Source organism: Ictalurus punctatus, chromosome 10 (genome assembly GCF_001660625.3).
Source record: "Ictalurus punctatus breed USDA103 chromosome 10, Coco_2.0, whole genome shotgun sequence".
NCBI lineage: Eukaryota > Metazoa > Chordata > Actinopteri > Siluriformes > Ictaluridae > Ictalurus > Ictalurus punctatus.
In genome coordinates this window covers 25660323-25682289 of record NC_030425.2, presented here as the reverse complement: position 1 = coordinate 25682289, position 21967 = coordinate 25660323, and the positions used below count along the sequence as shown (strand labels likewise).

At 39.8% G+C, this 21967-nt stretch overlaps 2 protein-coding genes and 4 non-coding genes across 6 annotated transcripts in view; 1 reads left to right on the top strand and 5 right to left on the bottom strand.

Annotated features, from left to right (window-relative positions):
• Positions 1-935: 935 nt before the first annotated feature.
• trnai-uau (transfer RNA isoleucine (anticodon UAU)) lies at positions 936-1028 on the bottom strand. Its single transcript is given in 2 exon segments — positions 936-971; positions 991-1028. It is a non-coding gene; the product is annotated as a tRNA-Ile (tRNA).
• A 438-nt stretch (positions 1029-1466) lies between these two features.
• Positions 1467-1559, bottom strand: trnai-uau (transfer RNA isoleucine (anticodon UAU)). The gene is given in 2 exon segments: positions 1467-1502; positions 1522-1559. It is a non-coding gene; the product is annotated as a tRNA-Ile (tRNA).
• Positions 1560-2485: 926 nt separating this feature from the next.
• trnai-uau (transfer RNA isoleucine (anticodon UAU)) lies at positions 2486-2578 on the bottom strand. The gene is given in 2 exon segments: positions 2486-2521; positions 2541-2578. It is a non-coding gene; the product is annotated as a tRNA-Ile (tRNA).
• Positions 2579-3339: 761 nt separating this feature from the next.
• trnai-uau (transfer RNA isoleucine (anticodon UAU)) lies at positions 3340-3432 on the bottom strand. Its single transcript is given in 2 exon segments — positions 3340-3375; positions 3395-3432. It is a non-coding gene; the product is annotated as a tRNA-Ile (tRNA).
• A 735-nt stretch (positions 3433-4167) lies between these two features.
• On the bottom strand, positions 4168-5983 carry rxfp3.3a2 (relaxin family peptide receptor 3.3a2). The gene has a single exon (XM_017477485.3). The coding sequence runs from the start codon at positions 5493-5495 to the stop codon at positions 4377-4379; it is 1119 nt and encodes a 372-aa protein (XP_017332974.1). The 5' UTR covers positions 5496-5983; the 3' UTR covers positions 4168-4376.
• A 6571-nt stretch (positions 5984-12554) lies between these two features.
• The window catches only part of LOC108271311 (A disintegrin and metalloproteinase with thrombospondin motifs 7), an 81293-nt gene continuing 71880 nt past the window's right edge, over positions 12555-21967 (top strand). Inside the window, exons 1-6 of the mRNA XM_017478813.3 lie at positions 12555-12938; positions 14846-15204; positions 16898-17075; positions 17267-17454; positions 21065-21148; positions 21672-21796. Coding sequence (XP_017334302.1) covers positions 12830-12938; positions 14846-15204; positions 16898-17075; positions 17267-17454; positions 21065-21148; positions 21672-21796 — 1043 coding nt within the window. The 5' untranslated portion in view covers positions 12555-12829. The remainder of the gene's footprint in view (positions 12939-14845; positions 15205-16897; positions 17076-17266; positions 17455-21064; positions 21149-21671; positions 21797-21967) is intronic.

Here is a 21967-nt window from a genome sequence, read left to right as displayed (position 1 = left end):
CCCTAGCGGATAATTTAGGAATAGCATTTTATTAAAAACTTCTAGTTCGTGTCTTTTATGCATTTTTTTCACTTTGAAAATGAATCCTGCGGGCCGGATTGAACTCCCTAGAGGGCCGTACATCTGACACCTCTGCGCTATCCGATTGCACCACTGGAGCCCTGACAGGTGTTGATTCTGATTAATTGTGTAGGTTTCATCCAGGTTGTCTGGTTTCTTCCAACTTCACAAAAATAAACTCTATATTGGTTGTAAGTGTGAAATAATGTTAATGTTGTCAGCAATTCTTAGTCCTGTGTCAAATGTCCTTGAGTTTTTTTTTTTTTTGTTTTTTTTACCATATTTAGTAGAGCAATAGTTTTTATTGTATTTAGTTGACCTAATTCTGTTTTTTAGTCAAGGTTTAGTTGAATAAAAGTCATTTTGTTATATTGTCTGTATGGTGTATTTATTGTTCTCTTTATTGAACCACATGTCTTCGGAACAACTGCATCTCATTTCCCTGCACTTTTTTATCTGCTGCTAATGGGCATGTGTCTCAAATCTCTCAGAATGTCATTCACACATTTGTTCACACCTAATTAAGAACATAACTGTAGATTGTGCAGTAATGTTCAGAAAAGACATGGCTGTGTTTCATGTGTTTCCTCCAGGTTCTCTGCTTTCCTCTCTCCTACCAAAAACATGCAGGTAGGTAGATTCAGAGTGCTAAAATTGCCCCACAGGTGTGAAAGATTGTGTTTTATCGTGTGTCCCTGCCTCATGGCTAGAGTTCCCAGGATCCACCACAAACAGAACCAGCATAAAGTGATTAATGAACATATAATTCTTCCAACTCACAACATCCATAATCATTAAGAGAGTTTGTGCTCTTTATATGCATATTGCAGTATAATCTGGCCACACTGAAAGTTTGCAGTGTGTGCTTAAATTCTTGCTCCAGGTGAGGCTCGAACTCACAACCTCGGCATTGCTACACCTGTACTGCTGTATAAGTACCGTGCGCTGACCGATTGCGCCACTGGAGCCCTGAATAGTGACGAGGCTCATGGATTGTGTGGGTTTCATCCAGGTTGTCTGGTCTCCTCATATTGGGTTTCCTCAGGTTGACAGGGTATGCTGGCACGTCTTCCTACCTCTCCTGTCACTGTTTTGTTTGTTTAATTTGTTTATTGAAGTCGTATTGTTTTAAATGACAGCGAGTTATTTAAGTCATATTTTTCTCAGTGCCCCTACGGTTACGATGTGGTGGTGCCATTTTATATACTTTGGACTATTGTTTTTACTTTGCCATGTTTTACTCTGACATGTTTTTGGTAGTCAATCCAGCTACTGGCATGTTTTTGGGACAAAACTGTGGTTATTGAACATGTCATTCTTCCAACTCACAATCCAGCAAACTACATTCATAATCACTAAGCAAATCTGTGTTCTTTATTTGCTGTGGAGGCTGTGTTTAAAATCTGTGCTCCAGGTGAGGTTTGAACTCACAACCTCGGCATTGCTTCACCTGAACTGCTGTATAAGTACCGCGCGCTGACCGATTGTGCCACTGGAGCCATAAGAGAAAGAGAGTATGATAAAGCCAGTGTCTCCTCCAAGCAACATGTTTTCTTGACTATCAGGTCAGGAACATTCATGAATTATGTGTGACACAAAACAAACACTGTTCTTTCATGCTTATTTTCCATATCACCACCCTCAACCCTCTCACTCCTAGCTTTTTACACATTCAAGTTATTATATTTTAGCCAATCCAGCTGCTGGCATGTTTTTGGGAGGTAGGTACCGCGCGCTGACCGATTGCGCCACTGGAGCCCTGAATGACAATGAGGCTCATGAATTGTTTGGGTTTCATCCAGGTTGTCTGGTTTCCTCATACTGGATTTCCTCAGGTTGACAGGGTACGCTGGCGCGTCTTCCTGCCTCTCCTGTCACCTGTTGGAGTGTTGGACTATTGTTTTTACTTTGCCATGTTTTAGGCAGGGGGGAGGAAACCAGAGAACCCTGAATTGTATAGTTAGATCCTGGGACTCTATAGCTGGTTCTGCTCTTTATATTCATATTGACATATGATTCTGGCTACGCTGAAAGTCATGCTTTGGTAAGAGTATGGCTGTAGGCTGCTCTTAAAGTCTGTCCTCCATTATCACTCCAGGCTTGTACTTCATCTGTACTGCTGTATAAGTACCACACTCATGTCCCACTCAGTCACTTCACGCACTTTTAGTAAGTGATTTATCTTGATCAGGGCTTGTGGTGGACCAAGAACCTTTGCCAGAAACACTAGGTGTGAGGTGGGAATACACCCTGGAAGCAATGCTCAGATGTTCACACCCAAGTTATTTTATTTCAGTCAAGGCATGTTTTGGGGACGAAACTGTGGTCATTGAACATGTAATTCTTCCAACTCACAATCCAGCAAACTACATTCATAATCATTAAGCAAATCTTTATTTGCTGTGGAGGCTGTGTTTAAAATCTGTGCTCCAGGTGAGGTTTGAACTCACAACCTCGGCATTGCTTCACCTGTACTGCTGTATAAGTACCGCGCGCTGACCGATTGCGCCACTGGAGCTACAAGGGATAGAGTATGATGAAGCATTTACTGCTTCTTTTAGAGATTTTTCAATATAATGTATTTTAAGCAGATGTGTGTAGCCCACATAACTTTGACATGTATGTGTACGCGGGCGGTCGACGCATGCGCATTACGACAACTTTCACTACCCCTCCTGGCCTACAAGAGTCAGTACAGAGCAGTAAAGCAGGTCTTCTGGTGTGAAGGACGACAACGAAGAAGTATCAAAACAACACGAAGATCAATGCTTATTCGATCTCTCGCCACGATTAGCACCCAGGTACACAATCTTATACTCTTTAAGGCTAGCATTATACAAATGCGGGTACTTTCTAACCTGCACTCGTTTCCATCTCTTCCGTTTATTCCGTTTTTTCTTCGACTACTTTGAGAATCAATGGCCCTGGGTCACTGTTGCCACCCTGTGGAAGAATTAAATAGTGCAAAAGAATTAACTGCACATGTGCGGTTAGAAAAATCGGCCGGCGTGTACAGTATGCAGTACTCTGCTGACGACGAAATTTGCGTCACGTGTACGCTGTTCCTAGCGTACGCGTAAAAAGAGAAGCATACTTTCAGCTTAACATACCAATACGTGCAAATCTTTCACCCGTAAACTCAAATATAGCATATCTTTAGTAAGATCTTTATCCTGGTCAGGATGGATACAGGGACCATCCCACCATACACACACCTTCACACTCATGAGTAAATTATCTTGGCACATTCACATATGGAGATGTTTGCTTTAAAAAGTGTGCTCCAGGTGAGGCTCGAACTCACAACCTCGGCATTGCTTCACCTGTACTGCTGTATAAGTACCGCGCGCTAACCGATTGCGCCACTAGAGCTGGATGTCAATAATGTTGGGACAGATGGGACATATGCTGGATCCACCAGAATCCCGACTGGGCTCTACGCAATCCGAAGATGACTGAATGAATGAATTTCTTAATTACTGATCTTGTTTGTTGTTTCATTTGGTGTCGGCCAAAGTCCACCCATTATTTCATAGACTGAATTCTTGGAAACAAACCTTATTCAAACACACTTCTTTGTGAATGCTTGGAATTTTGCATCCATCCACCCATCCATTTTCCACACCGCTTATCTGGCACAAGGTCACGCTGGAGTCTGGAGTCTTTCCCAGAGAACTCTGGACACAAGGTAGGGGACAACCCTGGAGCTGTGAGATAGGAAAGGGGTTTTTTTTCCACCTCTCTGAGGTGACAACCTGGATTTACAGAATGTCTGATTTATTATTTTTATGGGGCACATGCACTAATATCAGCTGTGCATTGGCTTTACAGAGGTTTCGTCAAAATGGCATCCTGTTCTATCCATTTGGCACCGCACATGCGTGTTTGTAAACAAATGTTTATCACCATGTCTGTTCTCAGACATGCATGAATGCTGTTTCTGTCTGTCTCTTCTTCACACACACGCACACACACGCGCGCGCGCGCGCAAGGGCGTTTTCATTTTAGTCATCTTTAACAATAGAAACATGAAACCAGTGATACAAAACATTGTTTAGTATTTATTTTCTTGTATTTACATGTCAAGAGTGTTGAAACGCCTGGTGCATGTATTTAAGCGGCTCAGTTCACTATTAATGGACTTTAAAATTAAATTCAGCTCGTACATGTTGAAGACTCTGACCTTCCCCACGGGTCTCTTATGCGCACCACCTACTCAGCTTTTCTAATCTCTCCAAGTGCGCGTAATTCATACGAAGAACTGTATTTGGAGCTGATAAGATATTTCACACAGTCAGATCCCAATCAAATCGCATTTAAACGGATTCTCGGTCCACGGCACCCCCGGAGCCGCGCGCTTTCGTGCCAGCAGGCGAGGAAACTCTCCAGAACAGGTTCCTCAGCATCTTCCTGAACTCTCTTCGCATTAAGCAATACAACACCGGGTTTAAACAGCTGTTCGCGTGAGCGAGGCAAACAGTCAGCGGGAACACGTACGTGTGGATCATGTAGTACGTCTTGTCCCAGCGCACCGCGTTAAATTTCACGAGCACTCCCCAAAGCGTGATGGCGTGATTCGGCATCCAGCAGATGAAGAACGAAAGGACCACGACGAGCACGGATTTGGTGACTTTTGATCGTCTCCTCGGGCGGCTGCCGTTCGCGCTGATCCTGCGGCGCACGAAGCGCAAAAGTAGCGCGTTGCAGATGGACAGCGTGATCATGGGCAAGATGAAGGCGAGCACGACTTTCTGGAGGTGGTAGAGCGCGAGCCAGTGGTGGCCGTCGGGAAAGCGGAGGAGGCACAGCCTCTCACCGGCGACCACTGTCACCGTGGAGAAGGCGGCCGTGGGCGCCGTGGCGATGCTCGCGAGAACCCAGAGCGCCGCGCACACGCGCTTGACAGATGTGAACCTGCGCCGCGCGCCGCTGCTTCTCACGCAGCACGCCACCGACCAGTACCGACTCACGCTCATGGCCGTGAGGAAGAACACGCTGGCGTACATGTTCATCACGGTGACGGACAGCACGATCTTGCACATGGCGTTACCGAAGGGCCAGCTGAAATCCAGCGCCGCGTCCGCAGCCCAGAACGGCAGCGTGAGCACGAACTGGAAGTCGGTCACGGCTAAGTTGACGACGAAAAAGTTGATCGCGGATCTCTTCCTCCTACTCTCCCCTAGCTTCGTCTTCATCAGGAAGAACACCAGCAGGTTGCCGACCAGACCCACGGCGCACACCGCCACGTAAACCGATGAAATGATGATCCTCAGGATAAGATTTCCATCAGCGCTCAGGTCGATGTCCTCCAGAGTGCTGAACTTGTGCAGGTGTGTTACACTCTTGTTCGGTGTCAGCCACCCGCTGAGGTTCAAAATCTCCCCCATGCTTTCCGAGAAAAGCGCAGGTGCCTTGTGCAACCTCGCACCTTCCATTGCACGCGTAATTCACCGATTATACAACTTACATCATTTCTTCCTTTTATTTTATTTGTATTATTTCGTACCAGTGCCTCTCCGTGACTCTCAGCACCGCGTCTGACACCTCATCTCCAGCTTTTATACAATCGCGCGCGCTCGCTGATTCCCTCCCTCAAAGCGCGCGGAATGGGCAAACCCTTGCGATTGACAGTTCACTGTGCCAATGATTGATAAGACCGAGCTGCAAAAACCCTACTTACTCATAAGGTTTACTTATTTATTTATTTATTCGTTTATGCATTCAGCATTCTTTACTTTTCCAGCATCTTCTGCATAATTGACCCCTTTCCAACAGTGACTGTGTTGAAATCAATCTTTTCACACTGAGGACGACTGAGGGACTCGTACACAACTATTACAAAAGGGACAAACATTCAGAGATGCTCCAAAAGACAACACGATACATTAAGAGCCAGTGGGGTGTAAACTTTTGAACAGGATACATTAAGAGCCAGAGGGGTGTAAACTCTTGAACAGGATTATCCGCGTTAATTGTTATTATTTTGTCTTCTGGGAACCATGTAAATATCTTGTGTAGCCTCTGCAGGGCAGTATCAAATGAAACAAATAAGACCTTTAAACAAAGTAATAACAACTGTGTGTACGAGTCCCTCGGTCGTCCTCAGTGTGTAAAGATGGATCAGCATCATATAGTTGCTGTTGGAAAGAGGTCAAATATGCAGAAGATGCTGGAAAAGTAAAGAATGTGCAGGACCTGGTGGATTTTTCTGAAGAACAGCGGGCAGTTTAACTGCTCAGGACAAACAAGGGACTCATGAAGAACTCTCACAGAACATAAACACAGTCGCTGATCGTCCAGGTAATGACACAGTATTAAGAATCAAGGGTGTGTAAACTTTTGAACTGGTTAATTTGTGTAAATTCAGTCATTATTGTGTTTTGAGGACTCTATGTAAACATCTGTTATGTGAAATAGCTTATTCAGGGCAGGACTAAATAAAAACCCCTTTTTTTAATGAACATTTTGCAGATTATTTGCAGATTGCAGGATGTTGTCCAAATATTGGCATATACTGTATACCAATAAAATCTTTAGTGTGCTAGGTTTCACGGAACAAAAATTAGTCCAAAAGTTTGCATCTTTCTTTATGTATGTGATTCAATTTAAGCAGCAGTGGTAGCTGACGCTGGATTACTTTTGGGTTTTGTATTCAAATCCTTGCACTACCAATCTGTCACAGTTGCGCCCTGGAGTAAAACCCATAACCCTCAACTGCTCAGCTGTATCCTAAATTCCCATTCGCTTTGAACAAAAAATGTCAGGTGAGCATAACTCTTCTCTAAAAATAGTCACCCTGCCTTTTCCAGGAAATATAAATCTTTGAAACTTTGTCTGCTCACAGCTCCAAGGTCTACGGTTCGATAGATTGCTGAATCCATCCTGAATTGTCTCTAAATGTCAACGTGTGTGTGCGTGGTACCATCCTGCCCTGTGTGTATTCCCACCTTACATCCAATGTCCTTGAACGTCTTTTTTTAAAGATCAGTCGTATAATAGAAGTTAAAGTATTTTTCTACTGTACATTCTAACGTACATAATTTTCAATTGAAAAAAAAAACATCATCAACTCTACATCAAATCTTTCCTCAAGCAGGGAGCAGAGCAAGTTCCTTTGTGAAGTGTATGAGGTCATCATTTTAAAAGAAACTGCAATCTACTGCGTACAAAGCAATGTCCTGTAATGAAGATCACAGTGAGGGGCAATCATATGTCCATTTTTTTTCATCACATGTGTAGCATGTCATGTATGCATAGATTCTTTTATCTAGTTTAAAAATATATATATATTTTTTTTACATTTTTTATTATTATTATGTTTAAATAGAAACCTCAATTACCAGGGACTAAATGTATGATGCTGATCATATGTTGTCATGAGCACTCTTGTACCTAAGGCTAGTTTGAAAGAAGTACAGATACACTTATAAGATAAGATAAGATAAGATAAGATAAGATAAGATAAGATAAAACTTTATTGATCCCACACTGGGGAAATTCCCTCTTTACAGCGGTTCAATTACACACACACACACACACACACACACACACAAACAGATAAAGAATACACATTAAATAGGAATAGATTTTTTTTTTTTTTAAAGTCTACATAATAGGAATAGAAAACTAAGAATAATAATAGTAAAAATAATAGTAATGGTAATATGTACACTATAAACACCTCAATGTATGTATAGATGAATACAAATATGAATATATACAGATGGGTACCACCGCGTTTATATACAGATGTGATAAATACAGATATATATATATATATATATATATATATATATATATATATATATATAGATGTGATAAATGGATTATTGCACAGTTAACAGTAGAGGTTAAGCAACAAATACTAATAAGTGAATAAATGTTCATATTGCAGAATTATTGTGAACGTGTTGGCTGATGCTGTAAAAACAACTAGCAGTGCTACATTATGTTGTTTTTTTGCATCAAAGAGTCTGACTGCAGTAGGGATGAAGGACCTGTGGTAACGTTCCTTCTTACACTGACGGTGCTGCAGTCTGCTGCTGAAGGCGTTACTCAGGGACCCCGATATCTCATACAGGGGGTGAGAAGAATTGCCCATGTGTAGTAAAATGTCTGCATTGTTTTTGTCAGTATAAACGTAGCAATAAGACTTTGACTATTCCTCTCTCTCTCTCTCTCTCTCTCTCTCTCTCTCTCTCTCTCTATTTATTTTTCTATACATTAATCTGTGCTTACATTCAAAATAAAAACCATGATGGTCAGGCCGAGTCACTGGACACATCTGTAAACCCTGTAAGCCAACAAGCGATCTTCTAAAAATCAGATGGGATTGAAGCCAACCCATATGGTACCTGGCAAAATATGAAAGATGTAGTATTGAAACTAAAGACTTTAAGGACAATGAGAAACAGACATAGGAGTGAAGGTCAGGTATTACATTCAAAGCACAGATTCAAGTTTGAGGATTCAAGGATTGAGTGAGTAGCAGATATAGAAGTGAAGGCCATTGCATTAGCACAGTTAATACACTTGAAGCACAGATTCAGGTCCTTTATTAAATTAATTCCAGCCAAACAATGCTGGATTCTACTAGGAAAACAGTTATTGAGGATGTGACATTAGATCTGGACACATTAACAGGCCAATAAGTGTGCACTGAAGTGTGGACGCATGCCATAAGCGGGACTGGAGTCATTTCAGCAGGATGGATGAAGAGGAGCCAGAAATATTTACAATGTACAACGAAATACCGTGCAACCTTCACGAGTTGCATGTAAAAAAAAAAAAAACAGCACTGTTGAAGAACAAGTCTGTCATTTCTACATGCTTTTCTAGCACTAGCGCTTCACAAGTTGTTCACGTTGTCGGTCATTATGCGGTCTGATGACTCGCCCATCCAGTCCTGATCAGACATGGGAGTTATCTCATGATATCTTGAACCTATAATTGGTAGATGCATATGGTGGGCACAGTGGCTTATTGTGGTTAGCGTGTTTGTCTTGAAACACCTCCAGTGTTGGGAGGTCGATTCCCTCCTCCACCCTGTGTACATGGAGCTTGCATGTTCTCCCTGTGCTTCGGGGGTTTCTTCCGGATACCCTGGTTTCCTCCTCCAGTCCAATGACATGCCTTGTAGGCTGATTGGCTTCTCTAAATTGTCCGTAGTGTGCGATTGTGCCCTGTGATGGATTGGCACCTCTTCCAGGGTGTCCTCCGCCTTGCACCCAGAGTCCCCTGTGATAGGCTCCAGGCTTCCCGTGACTCTGTGTAGGATGAGTAGTACAGAAAATTGATGGATGGATGGTATGACAAAGATTTTTTTAAACATTTGAAAATACATTGCCAGTGTCTTTAATGGCTCTATGAAGGTCCTACAAGAGTGTGTTTCTCTATCAAACTAAAAACCCAATTAAGTAACTGTTTTCTAAGAATGTACAATCAATTGGAATGTTTTTTTTGTTTTTTGTTTTTTAAGAATTTGCTTTTAAGAAACAGTTGCCTATGTATATAATGACTAGCTATATTTTCTACCAAGTCTCATTCAAATTGATAAATGTGGGTTGGAGAAACCTCCTGAAATGTCATGCACACATTGAAGTTTTATTTAACTTAAACATAAATCAGACTTAATTAAAATATATAAAGCCTAAAGTATGCTTGGGATTAAAGACCATTAATAGCAGAGAAGCCTTAGTATTATTTTGGAAATTACAAATTTAGGCATATGATCCCCAGGCTTTATGTGAATGAATGGCACTGTAGTAATGTGGTTTATCATGGAGGCTTATCATGTGTGTCTAGATTTCTTTGTCTCTTTGAGCCACGGTCCTCCCACACACTCCAGTGGAGGAAAAAAAGTTTGATCATGGACTGAGAGCAGCAGAAGTAGTCAGATTGTGTTGCCAGATTGGATGTTATCCCATATTAATATAATTGTATACCTATTGAACAGGGAAACAATGCTAGATGTTGGGTTTCCTAATATGGGGAACTGTGTATTTGTTAAGTATATAATTAATATATAAATTATATACTTTTTAAAATCTCTTTAAAGTATGGATTTTGTCAATGCCATTATACTGGTATGGAACCATTTTATGTGAGAAAGCAACGTATTGCATATAATTCTCATAGAAAAAGAAAAAAAAAACATTACTTTTTAGTGTTCACACTGACAACAATTCATGTGATATCAACTGTCTGATATCAGTCTTCCAGAATATTTACTCATCTTTTAAGTGCTGTCATTGGTCAGTCAGTAATAAAATGCATATTCTGAATTCTCTATGGCTGCACTGAATCTACCCTTAATTATAAGCTTTATAACTATGTGTAATAAAGCTTATCATTAAGGGTAGATAAATATATATTTTTTAAATTATCTTTAGCTTAAATAATCATTTTAAACAATGCATAGCACCAGCTATTAAAACATACCGATTTCTAACAGCTAAAGTCCCACTTCTTCCGTGAGCACTTAACTAACCCCTAAAATGCCAACCCCACATTATTTTAAAAAATTAAAAAATAACAAAAGTAAAAAAAACGTACTCTGGCTCTTACGTACACCTCTACTCTGTGCACTTTGCTTCTCTAGAACTCAATTAATTCAATTCAATTCAATTTTTTTTGTAAAGCACTTTTTACAATGGACATTGTCTCAAAGCAGCTTTACAGAAACATATAAACACAGGATACAGATTTCAAATGTGCGAATTTATCCAAGTTGGGCAAGCCGGTGGCAACGGTGGCGAGGAAAAACTCCCTAATACGTTAAGAGGAAGAAACCTTGAGAGGAACCAGATTCAGAAGGGAACCCATCCTCATCTGGGTAACAATGGATAGCGTAAAAGTCTGTTTGGCCTTAGAAGCAACCGTAGTCCCAGCACTCTGGAATTGGAGTAGATGAGAGCTCCATCCAGAGGTAGGGCATCCTAAGGGGTGCACTACTTGTATTGTTCTCCACTTGATATATCGCTTTGCTTGTATTTCCTCATTTGTAAGTCACTTTGGATAAAAGTGTCTGCTAAATGAATAAATGTAAATATAACCAAAATAGCATACTAAAGTGTGCACCTGTATTTGTTTAAATAAACATATTATTAAAAATAATGTGGTTAGCAAAGATGCTCAGTTTCACTCAGAATCATTGGAGCTGCTTGCTATATTGTGATTGGCTCATGTGGTTTCTTTCACAATGAAAAAAATATATAATTGGTTTGGATAGATTAAAGTGCAATGTTGGAACCATTTTGCTTATGTTCAGGATTGGATTTATTCCATTTGTCTGCTTTCTTGCTTTTACTTGATGTAATTGGAATGGGAAAAGTTAGCGATTAACTAGCTAGATAGTACCTAAGTGCCTAAGTGTTAGGCTAACTGGTGTTAAAGGGGTCATATGATGCCTTTTAAACATTTTTAAAAGTTCATTATTTTGTTTATTGGGTGAAATAGAATAGATTTACATGCTTTTGTGCTTAAACACATTATTTTTCACATACTGTACATTATTTCAATACCTCTATTCCCAGGCTTCATGAAATGCTCCGACTGAGTTCCGGTTTCTCCAAAGCACCTACTTCCGAAAAGGTTAGAGTGGCAGCTGACCCGCTGCATTGTGATTGGTCAAAAACCTCAAGTGTGTGTTGGAAATGTAACATCCCTTACCATAATGGTGAGCTTGCAAATTCGCCAAAGAATCGAATGCCTGACCCTGGAGGTGTGAGGCGAACATGCTAACCACTAAGCCACTGTGAGCCCCCCTTTGTAACTTTGCTGATCTTATACATGCACAAACAGATACACTACACACTAAAAAAAGGAAAACTTTCAAAAGCATCATGTGACCCCTTTAAGTTGCTAACCTGTTAGTACTAGCTATGAAAACATTAGCCTGTTGAGTTTAAAGATAATCACTGCTCAAGTGGTCAAAATGTCAGATCACCTGCAGTTCTTTTCAGAACTATAGAATTTCGGGTGAACAATTTTTCTCCAAAGAGAAAGAGTTCACATCTTTCACAATACTAAGTAGCTAATGTTCTAATGGTCATTTTTGAGATTTAAGGAGATATTTTGGCACGTCATCAGTGTTTTTGGACTTGGGGAGGAAACCAGAGTATTTGCAGCAGGGAGAACACTCAAGCTCACAGAGTGGAGGTGGGAATGGGCCCTCGACTCTGAAGGTGCGAGGCAAGCGTGGTAACCACTATGTCACCGTTCCCCCCTGTTTAACTGCAATTAATTCTATAAACAACACTTCACATTATTATACTGTAATACAATCCGTTACCGTAAACATGTTAAACTATACCGTGATATAAATTATTGGTGAAATACCGCACAGTCGCAGTATGCTATGTTTTAAATCGTGCCAATCTGGCAACCCTGACAGGGCTGGGACAAAAGCGCCTTGGGATTGGAACTGAAATTTGGCAAAGTTGCAGATAGGGATGGTTCATAGCGAATCTGGGCGGGTTTGAGATCGCTACTGGGTTGGAAATTTCGTGGATTCAATCTGGCAACCTCTGCCCCAGCCCTTGAGTCAGGACTCCCGCTGCTGGCTCTGGCTCGGGTTCCTCGGGATGGCTCGCGCTGATGAGAGCTGGAAAGTTTCGGCGTAAAGAGCGCCGCATCCTGCGCTATGGCTTCACCCAGCCTGCGTCCTCGGTTAACGCACACAGCTTTACTGCGAAATGGAAGTTGTTTAAAATGACTTTCCGTGTGTGAAGAAGACGGCTTAGGTGCACGAGCTTGCTCAGATTTGAGGATGCACTGGAAGCGGGTATTTTGCGCGTTTGGGTCGGCCTTCTTACTCCCAGCTGTACTTCTGACCCTTGTAGAGAGCGCAGAAAGCGATGTGCTGAGTGAAATTACAGGTGAGTTGGAGTAGCATAAAAGCTTTTGACCATGAATGAATGTGTTTCTGCAGGGAATCAGTCCTGCTGTCATGCGCTGAACTGAACTGTCTTTCATAGAGTATATATGTTTTCATAGAGTATATATGCTTTCATAGAGTATATATGCTTTCATAGAGTATACATGCTTTCATAGAGTGTATATGTTTTCATAGAGTTTATATGCTTTCATAGAGTATATATGCTTTCATAGAGTATACATGCTTTCATAGAGTATATATGTTTTCATAGAGTATATATGTTTTCATAGAGTATATATGCTTTCATAGAGTGTATATGCTTTCATAGAGTGTATATGTCTTCATAGAGTTTATATGCTTTCATAGAGTATATATGCTTTCATAGAGTATATATGTCTTCATAGAGTATATATGTTTTCATAGAGTTTATATGCTTTCATAGAGTATATATGCTTTCATAGAGTATGTATGTTTTCATAGAGTATATATGTCTTCATAGAGTTTATATGCTTTCATAGAGTATATATGTCTTCATAGAGTATATATGTCTTCATAGAGTTTATATGCTTTCATAGAGTATATATGTCTTCATAGAGTATATATGTTTTCATAGAGTATATATGTTTTCATAGAGTAGGCCTATATGTGCTTTCATAGAGTATATATGTTTTCATAGAGTAGGCCTATATATCCTTTCATAGAGTATATATGCTTTCATAGAGTATATATGCTTTCATAGAGTATATATGCTTTCATAGAGTAGGCCTGTATATGCTTTCATAGAGTATATATGTTTTCATAGAGTATATATGTTTTCATAGAGTATATATGTCTTCATAGAGTATATATGTTTTCATAGAGTATATATGTTTTCAGTTCCCTTGCAGAGATCTTGGAAAACATCAGCTTTGTAATGCATAAGAAATCACTCTGCAAAAACAAACAAACAAACAAACAAAAACAACTATTAGTTTATTTTTGATCAGTCAATAGGCTGTGATTTCATTATGTGATGCTCCGTGGTTTCAATGATTTCTTCATTGTGCAGCTGAGTGCACTATAATAGATAAAAATAGGTAAAATAGGTAAAAAATAGATGTTACGTGTTATTATAAATGATAAATTAATCGATAAATAAAGACTTTTCCAGAACTATTTTGAAGAATTAGGACAGGCAGGTTTGATCAGAAGGAAATGGGGGTGAAATCTAAAAGCAAGAGCACTCAAAACCTGTTTAGAGAGTACAAAAGAAGGAGATTACGAACGCCAAATGTTGGGCCAAAACTTTATTCACTGATGTTAATATCATATTTAGGAAGGAAGATGTCAAATTTAAAATGATTTTTGCTATGGACATCTTAGCACAGTTAGACAATGTGACCATCTTTGTCTTATCTATGGCATGAATTAATAGTCTTCATTTTTTGTCACATTTCTTTTTAAACAGCCAACCTTCCAAAGTTAAACACGTTTGAGGTCAAATGAAGTGTTATAAAACTAGCGTTTGTGTGCTGTTTCCTGTCTGATGGCCTAGATCGCCACACTCTGGTTGGTTCTGGAGAGGAAACTTGCTTGTCCTCTGTTGCTCTCTGCTGGTTCATGACATCTGGGTCAAAATTAGAACAATGCTCTCAGTTGAAAGAGTTTAATATACAATGGAAGATTCTGCCTAAGCCTCCTGAGAAATGCATGAATAAACATGATGTCTTGAAGCCCCATATGCTTAGGTTTTTTTTTTTTTTAAAGTTAGCATTGTTTCAGGCAGAAATGTTTTGTTTGCGTGTAGATGAAAGCAATACCGCTGTATCGCTGGAAACTAGAACATGCATACAGTACTCATTAATTCTTACAGTAACATAAGGCGAGTTCTGTAATAACAAATCATAACCATCTGGATGTCTTCTGCAGGTAGCTCTCCTCTCCAGTACGAGATTGTTCACCCACAGAGAGTGGATTCAGATGGAGCTTTTATCTCGAACCTCGTGTCCTACCGTGTGAGTCGAGTCCGACGGAGGCAGACTGTGGACAGCATCAAAAGCCTGCCTCATGTTTTCTACCATTTACAATACAATGGCGAGGACTTGCTTTTCAACCTCACCCTGAACCCATATCTGCTAGCTCCTGGTTTTCTTACAGAACGGCGGTGCGGTGGCCTCCAGAGCTCCACGTTACATTCTCCCGGCAATTCTCTGTGCTACTTCCTTGGAGAAGTTTGGAGTGAATCAGCTGCCAAAGGTCAAGCAGCTGTGAGCACCTGTGATGGCTTGGTATGCGAGCTGGATCAAATATGATAGGGTGATGTTTAATAAGGGAATAGCATACATTCTCATGTCATGAACATAGCTATGGGATTGCCCCTTGCTCCTTTAGATTTCTACAAAATAAGGAACCTAGGCAGCTCCTTCTGTAATAGAAACTATAAACCCTCATTTATCGCTCATAATAACCACTTATTGGCACTTAAACCACAGTGCTGTTGAGTTCTCTATTCTGATTGGTCGAAAAATGCAGGGTGGGATTAACCAAAGGTGACTTTTACCTGAGGAGACGTTTATGTAGCATTTATGGAAGGACTCTCCAGTGTCAGTCGGTATCAGAGGTAAAATCGTAACTAAAGAGAAAGTTTTGCAGAGAGATTAAAGAGAGTTCATAGCTGATATAACGTAAGTGAGAACAGGAACTACCTGGCATTCCAAAACATGAAATGTAAATATAAATGGATCAAATTTGATTATTTTCCTAAAACAGCATGCCCCAGCATGTTTTATTTCGACTTACACGTACTACTGTGATATGCACTGCAAGGAAGAAAGGTTTTTAAATAGCTAATATTAATATTTTTGGACACTTCATGAAGCAGCTTCTAAAATGAGAAAGTTTTTATTATTTGTGACTTTTTATGTCATTGGAAAAAATTAATGCGGTAGCTACTTGAAAAGAACGTCCTGTTAACATCCTGAAACACTTTTCTCAGCATCATTTGTATAATCAGGTGTATAATTATATACAAGTTTATAATTGTATAATTCCTTTAGTGGTTTGACATTAAAATCAATTTTTTGCAGATATTGACTATTAAATCGTGAACATGTCTTGTGAGCACGTACCATAAATATCTCTTGCCTTTGCCTTTAAAAACTTAGTTTTATTTTATTGGAACAACCTAAATCTAATCTAATCCTAAATCTTAATCAGACTAATTATACACATTAGGCACCACATATTTATGTTGTACAGTTAATCCTAGCACCACTTGCGTCCTTCATTTATTTATAAGCTTAATGGTTTTTCCCTCCATAAAGCACTTAGAGTCACATTAGAGTCATACTAAACAAGAGGACCAGTTCATAAGCTCTACAAAGATCTCCATTTCCCTATTTAATTGCTCTTCGATATCACAGTAGGTGTTCCATGTGTATAAAAACCTTTGCCAGACAGTGTTTATTTACCATATAGCTACCATTTACCAAGTGCTAGCACTTTTTATTTATCTTAGGGTTAACTAGTTGACCCAATGAATGCCTTGTTAATAAAGCACTCGTTTAGAGTGTCATTAGGACTGGATAGCTTCCTTGAATACAAAGATTCAGATGTTTTTTGGAACCATTCCTTACTTTACTATACCTTTTCTAATTGTCCATTTTGTATATACATTTTTTGTTTTTATCTGTGGTACTAAAAGGGATTCAACTGTAACCAAAGTAGTAAAACTTTTGACAGGCAGTGTAGCAACTTTGTGTGTTGCCTGTTTGAATGTAATGTGTAATTCTTGAGTTTATTATATGGCTTGGTGCTTTGTGAACAAGCTCAAAATAGAAACAACACTACAACCTCAGTTTTCTTTCCCCCCCTCGTGTCCTTTATATAGCCCGAGGGAAAGTCCAAGCAGGGAGGATATGCCTTGGATTGGTGAGGCTTGTAATTAGTGTCAGTGTGGGCTGACCTTGGCGTTTTCTGTAGACAGGGCTGTTTAAACTCTCAGAGGAGGAATTCTTCATCAGGCCGCTGGAGCAGACACACGGATCAGAAGCACCACAGGCTCATGTCATTTACAAGCGACATACTACTGAGCACAGCAGCCAGCTGGTGCAGCCTTTATACGAAGGGAAAACATCCAACGGGACCTGTGCAGTCAAAGGTGAAAGACCAGGACTACTTCAACTACTGTAGATTTATCAGTTACTACCAAATGGTATGGATTTGTAAAGTGACATCCATCCACCTGTATAGCTTCATCCATAGAGATAAGATTGCGCCGAATGCTGATAAAGCCTAAAAGTGTACTGATTGATAGCAGAGAGATACTGATTGAGATGTTTACTCTGTCAGATGTTCAGGGAAGAGGAAATCGAGTAGAGAGACAGCGAGAACGCTGGGAGAAACGGCATCACCGGAGGAGACGGCGCTCCATCAGCAGGGAGAAATGGGTGGAGACTCTTGTGGTAGCCGACCCAAAAATGGTGGAGTACTATGGCAAGAACGGAGTGGAGAGCTACGTCCTAGCAGTCATGAACATTGTGAGTATATCCATAATCCGTCCATTACAACTGTTTGCAGTCGGATTTCAGACTCCCATCTCTTTTTGTCTTAAAACTTTTCTTACTTTTATACCTGTACAAATTTGAATGGAGAATAACTTTAGACAGTGTTTACAGTCAAGTGCAAAAGTTTGGATACCCTTGGGACAAAATTTAGCTGGCTTAAGGCTGGGTTAGAATAGCCCGATTTTGATTCTGTACACAAAAATCGCAAGTTGAAAAAGAATCGGTCCTGGAACGCATGCTGTGATGAGCTGAACAGCAGTGACCAAAGACAGATGATGAAAAAGTTGTAGCAGTTTAAAAAAAAATTTTAATTAAAATCTCAAAGTGTGAGCACTGCTTCGATGCTTGTCTAAAATCCACCAATAGGAGGACACCATAGGATTATGCAAAATTCACACGACCGCTTCAAATATAGTAGTGGCTATGTGGAAACATAAATGAACCATGTTAATGGACAAAATATATATATCCTTATTGCATCAAGTTGACTTTGAAGGATGTTTCTGGTCCTGAGCCCGGGACCCGGATCGCTCTGACTGATGACGTAAGCAGAATATAGCAATTTTCTTGAACCACAGCTCTATCATTTGGGAATCTTCAGTATAATCTGACGTGGAGAACAAGTTATCAAACAGTCGGTTATAGAATTAAGACATGATTTTATTCGGATCTTAAATGACTGCTGTAATTGCCCAGACTAAAACCAGCTTCAGTGCAAAATTGATGCACTTTATACCAACAAAACATCTACTGTATTGCATTTTACAGATGATCCTTAATTAACACAAGTACACATGTAACATGGATTGCCACATTGCATATTCTAACACAATAGTAGTGAAATAGTGTGTTACTAAACCCCTCTCTCAAGTTCACGTTTTTATTGTTTTATTGTCATTTCACAGTGAAACGAAACAACGTTCCTCCAGGTTGTTTTAGGTGCTACATAAAACAACACACTAACCACATGAGACGACACAGAACTAGATAAGATCTACACATATTTACATAAAGTGCACGTGCAGACGTGTGCTAACAACACAGGACAGTACAGTAACTACTAAAACAGGACAATAGACACAGTAAGTGACAGTAGCGCAGACCAGTACACAGTTTTAATGTGGAAGTGTCTGATATAATAGTTAGTGCATTAGATAGGTGCCAAGGAGTAACAAGATAATTTAAAAGTGGTATAAATGTAAACATAAACATGCTATGACTTAGTATTCAGCAGATTAGCTTATACCAAATATGGACATAGCAGTTATTGTGGTAGCAGCCAGGTAAAGAGGATAGTGGTGACAATAAATGAAATACTATATTTTTATCAGTACATTAGCAGCAAAAATACAGGTTGTTAGTATAGAAACGTGGAAAAATTGCAAGGGGAGTGGGTTGGTGTTCAGTTCAGTGTGTGTGTGTGTGTGTGTCAGTCGAGTCTCTTAGTATTGAGGAGTCTTATGGCTTATGGAGTCTTACGGGAAGAAGCTGTTACACAGTCTGGTTGTGAGGGCCTGAATGCTTTGGTACCTTTTTCCAGATGGCAGGAGGTTAAAGAGTGTATGTGAGGGGTGTGTGAGAGGTATGTGAGGGGTGTGTGGGGTCATCCACAATGCTGGTGGCTTTATGGTTGCAGCATGTGGTGTAAATGTCTATGATGGAGGGAAGAGAGACCCTGATGATCTTCTCAGCTGTCCTCACTATCCTGTGCAGGTCTTTGTGATCTGATAAGGTGCAATTTCTGAACCAGATAGTGAGTCATTTGGATGCTCTCAATACTTCCTCTGTAGAACGTTGTGAGGATTAGGGCTGAGAGATGGGCTTTTTTCAGCCTTCACAGAAAGTAGAGACGCTGCTGGGCTTTCTTGTCTCTAGCATCCTTATTTAATTTAACTCTATTTTTCTGTGAAATGTTTGCCATGATTTGGATTGATGTCTTCATGTAAATAAATCCGTAGACCATTTTGAAATTCTTTTTAATTGCGGATTAAATTATAAAGTAGACCTTCCGTTTTTGAAAATCAAACTTTCACGGGAAGCTCAGCTTCCAGACCACTTATTTTTTAAACATAACTATCCAAAAGTGTAGTTTTTGTTGGCTTTCATGTACCATTTCAAGTTTTTTCCTCATGTTCCTAACACCAGAAGTCTGTTAACTCTGCAGAAGGCTATGGGCTGCTCTGAGATATCTTTCCTCCTGTTGGACTGGATCCAAGTCATCTGACTTGACTATAATACAGCTGCAGACCCTTAGACACATTTACTTTTTAGACACATTTACGCTTAGGAGTTCTTTCGCCTGGCTGAGCTGCTGCTACTGAGATCCGTGTTAAAGGAAAAGACACTTGGTTGTGTTGGACAGGCTTGTTGTAAAGAGGAAACGTTCTGTTTCCGCAGTTTAATGTGAATCAGCTTTTTAAAACGATCCTTCTTCCTTTGTACGTTGTTCCTTTGAGTGTGTCTGACTGATGTGCGTTAATGTCCGATGTCTTGAGTGAGAAAGACTGATTTGACAAATGACTTTCCTCCTTTTTAGCCAAGAAGAAAAGTTGAATATTTCCCAGGTAGTTGAGGCTGAAGAGTGAACAAAGAACAAAGCCTGTATGACTTTTTTATTTGCTCTGCTATGGGTTTCTCTCTCTTTTTGGGTTTTTTTTTTTTTGCATGGAAAACCCTCCAGTCTTTGCAGCCTGGAATGTTCTTAGAGACAAGAGAGAATGAATGAGAGCTTTATATCTTGGAATAAGAGAATGACGTGACAGAGACAACAGCAAAAAATTCCTAATCTTAGATAATAGCTAGGAATTCAACAGACAGGACAGTGCATTCAGGATTTGTTTTTTGTTTTTTTTGCCTAAAGAGTAGGCATATGTTTCCTATTACCAAAGAATTTCATATTCATTGTTTTTCTGCTGACAAACTGGAGATTATATTTTACAGGCTGTAGAATCAATAGGAAATGATTATAAATAAACCCTGCTGTTTTCCAACAGCATCATCTCAACCATGTCTTTCAGACTGTGCTCGCGTTTTAGTGACCTGAGCTGAATTCAGAGTCACCCTCACATAAATGGCAACCTGTTATCGACCAGCAGCAGACATATGCCTCCTTAGCCCCTTCTGATTTCTATGTCTTTCAGCCAATTTGCACATTTAATGAGTCTGACCCTGGTGTTAACAGATACTCTCAGGAGTATGCTTTTAAGCTCCTTAAGGGTAATTCGCTGAAATAGTCATGCTTTTAGACATTGTTTACTAGCACAACGCAAATCAAACTTGACTGTGAAAGCAGCGCTCCATAGACGGCAAAGCTGAGCACCCATCCACCATCTTAGACACTCTGAGGACAAATGGTTGATATTCTGTTATTGGAATTCATTAGTCTATTGTTAGTAACATTTTAACCTGTTATTATGACGTTAAAGTATTTTAGCTTCTTTATTGACTCACAACTTTTGACTGTCTGATGCGGCAGACTTTACTCCAGACGTGTCAAAATGTTCCAGCCAAAGTGTATGAAGTGCCATTTTTGCATTGATTCTTTATCTATATTTATGAGTCACTCTGCTGTTTTTTTTGGCAGGTTGCAGGGCTGTTTCGGGACCCGAGCATTGGAAATGCCATCAATATCGTTGTTGTGCGTCTCATTCTACTAGAACAAGATGAGGTGAGCCAGCCAGTAAATCGAGAGCCAGCCAGAAAATAAAGGAGCTACTTAGTACTCGTTACTGGTGGATTTACAGTAGTGGGTACATTTAATACTACAAAATAATGTTTACTTTTCTACATGCTAGTGCCATCAATATTGTGGGTTTTGTGTCTCATTCTGCTAGAACAATGTGACATGAGCCAGCCAGTAAATAGAGAGCCAGCCTGTAAATAAAACGTTAGCTAGTAGTGATAATTTGGATTGGATTTACAGTAGTGCGTACATTTAAAAGTGCAAAATAATGGTTGTGTTTCTACATTGTAATGCTGTTAGTAGTGTGATTGTGCATCTATGTTTATGGTTCGGTCACATGTTTTCCATGAGTTGTCTAGTTGCTTTTTGAGATAGTGAAAATACTTGGAGCCACAGATCTCTCTCTCTCGCTCTCTAGGATTTGCAGTATGAAGTGCTTTAATTGCTTTAATAGCTTGATTGCTATTGTTTTGGTTTTTTTTTGTATTTCTTGTTATGTTGCAATCAGGAAGACTTGAAAATCACTCACCATGCAGACAACAGCCTCACCAGCTTCTGCAAATGGCAAAAGCACTTGAATATAAAGGGAGACGAACATCCAGTCCATCATGATGTAGCTGTTCTACTTACAAGGTGCTTATATAAATATTGCGTTATAGTACCTGACATTGTTTAACAGATTAGTTGACATGCCATTAACATTAATACACCATTAGGAACATTAAGAAAGTCATTCAAAAGTCCACAATAACCAACATGAACAACACATTAATGAACATGTTTGCAACTCTTAACGGGAAGAAT

Excerpts from the sequence above, each read along its gene's own strand:
- rxfp3.3a2 (XM_017477485.3), bottom strand. The coding sequence starts at position 5,495 with ATGGAAGGTGCGAGGTTGCACAAGGCACCTGCGCTTTTCTCGGAAAGC.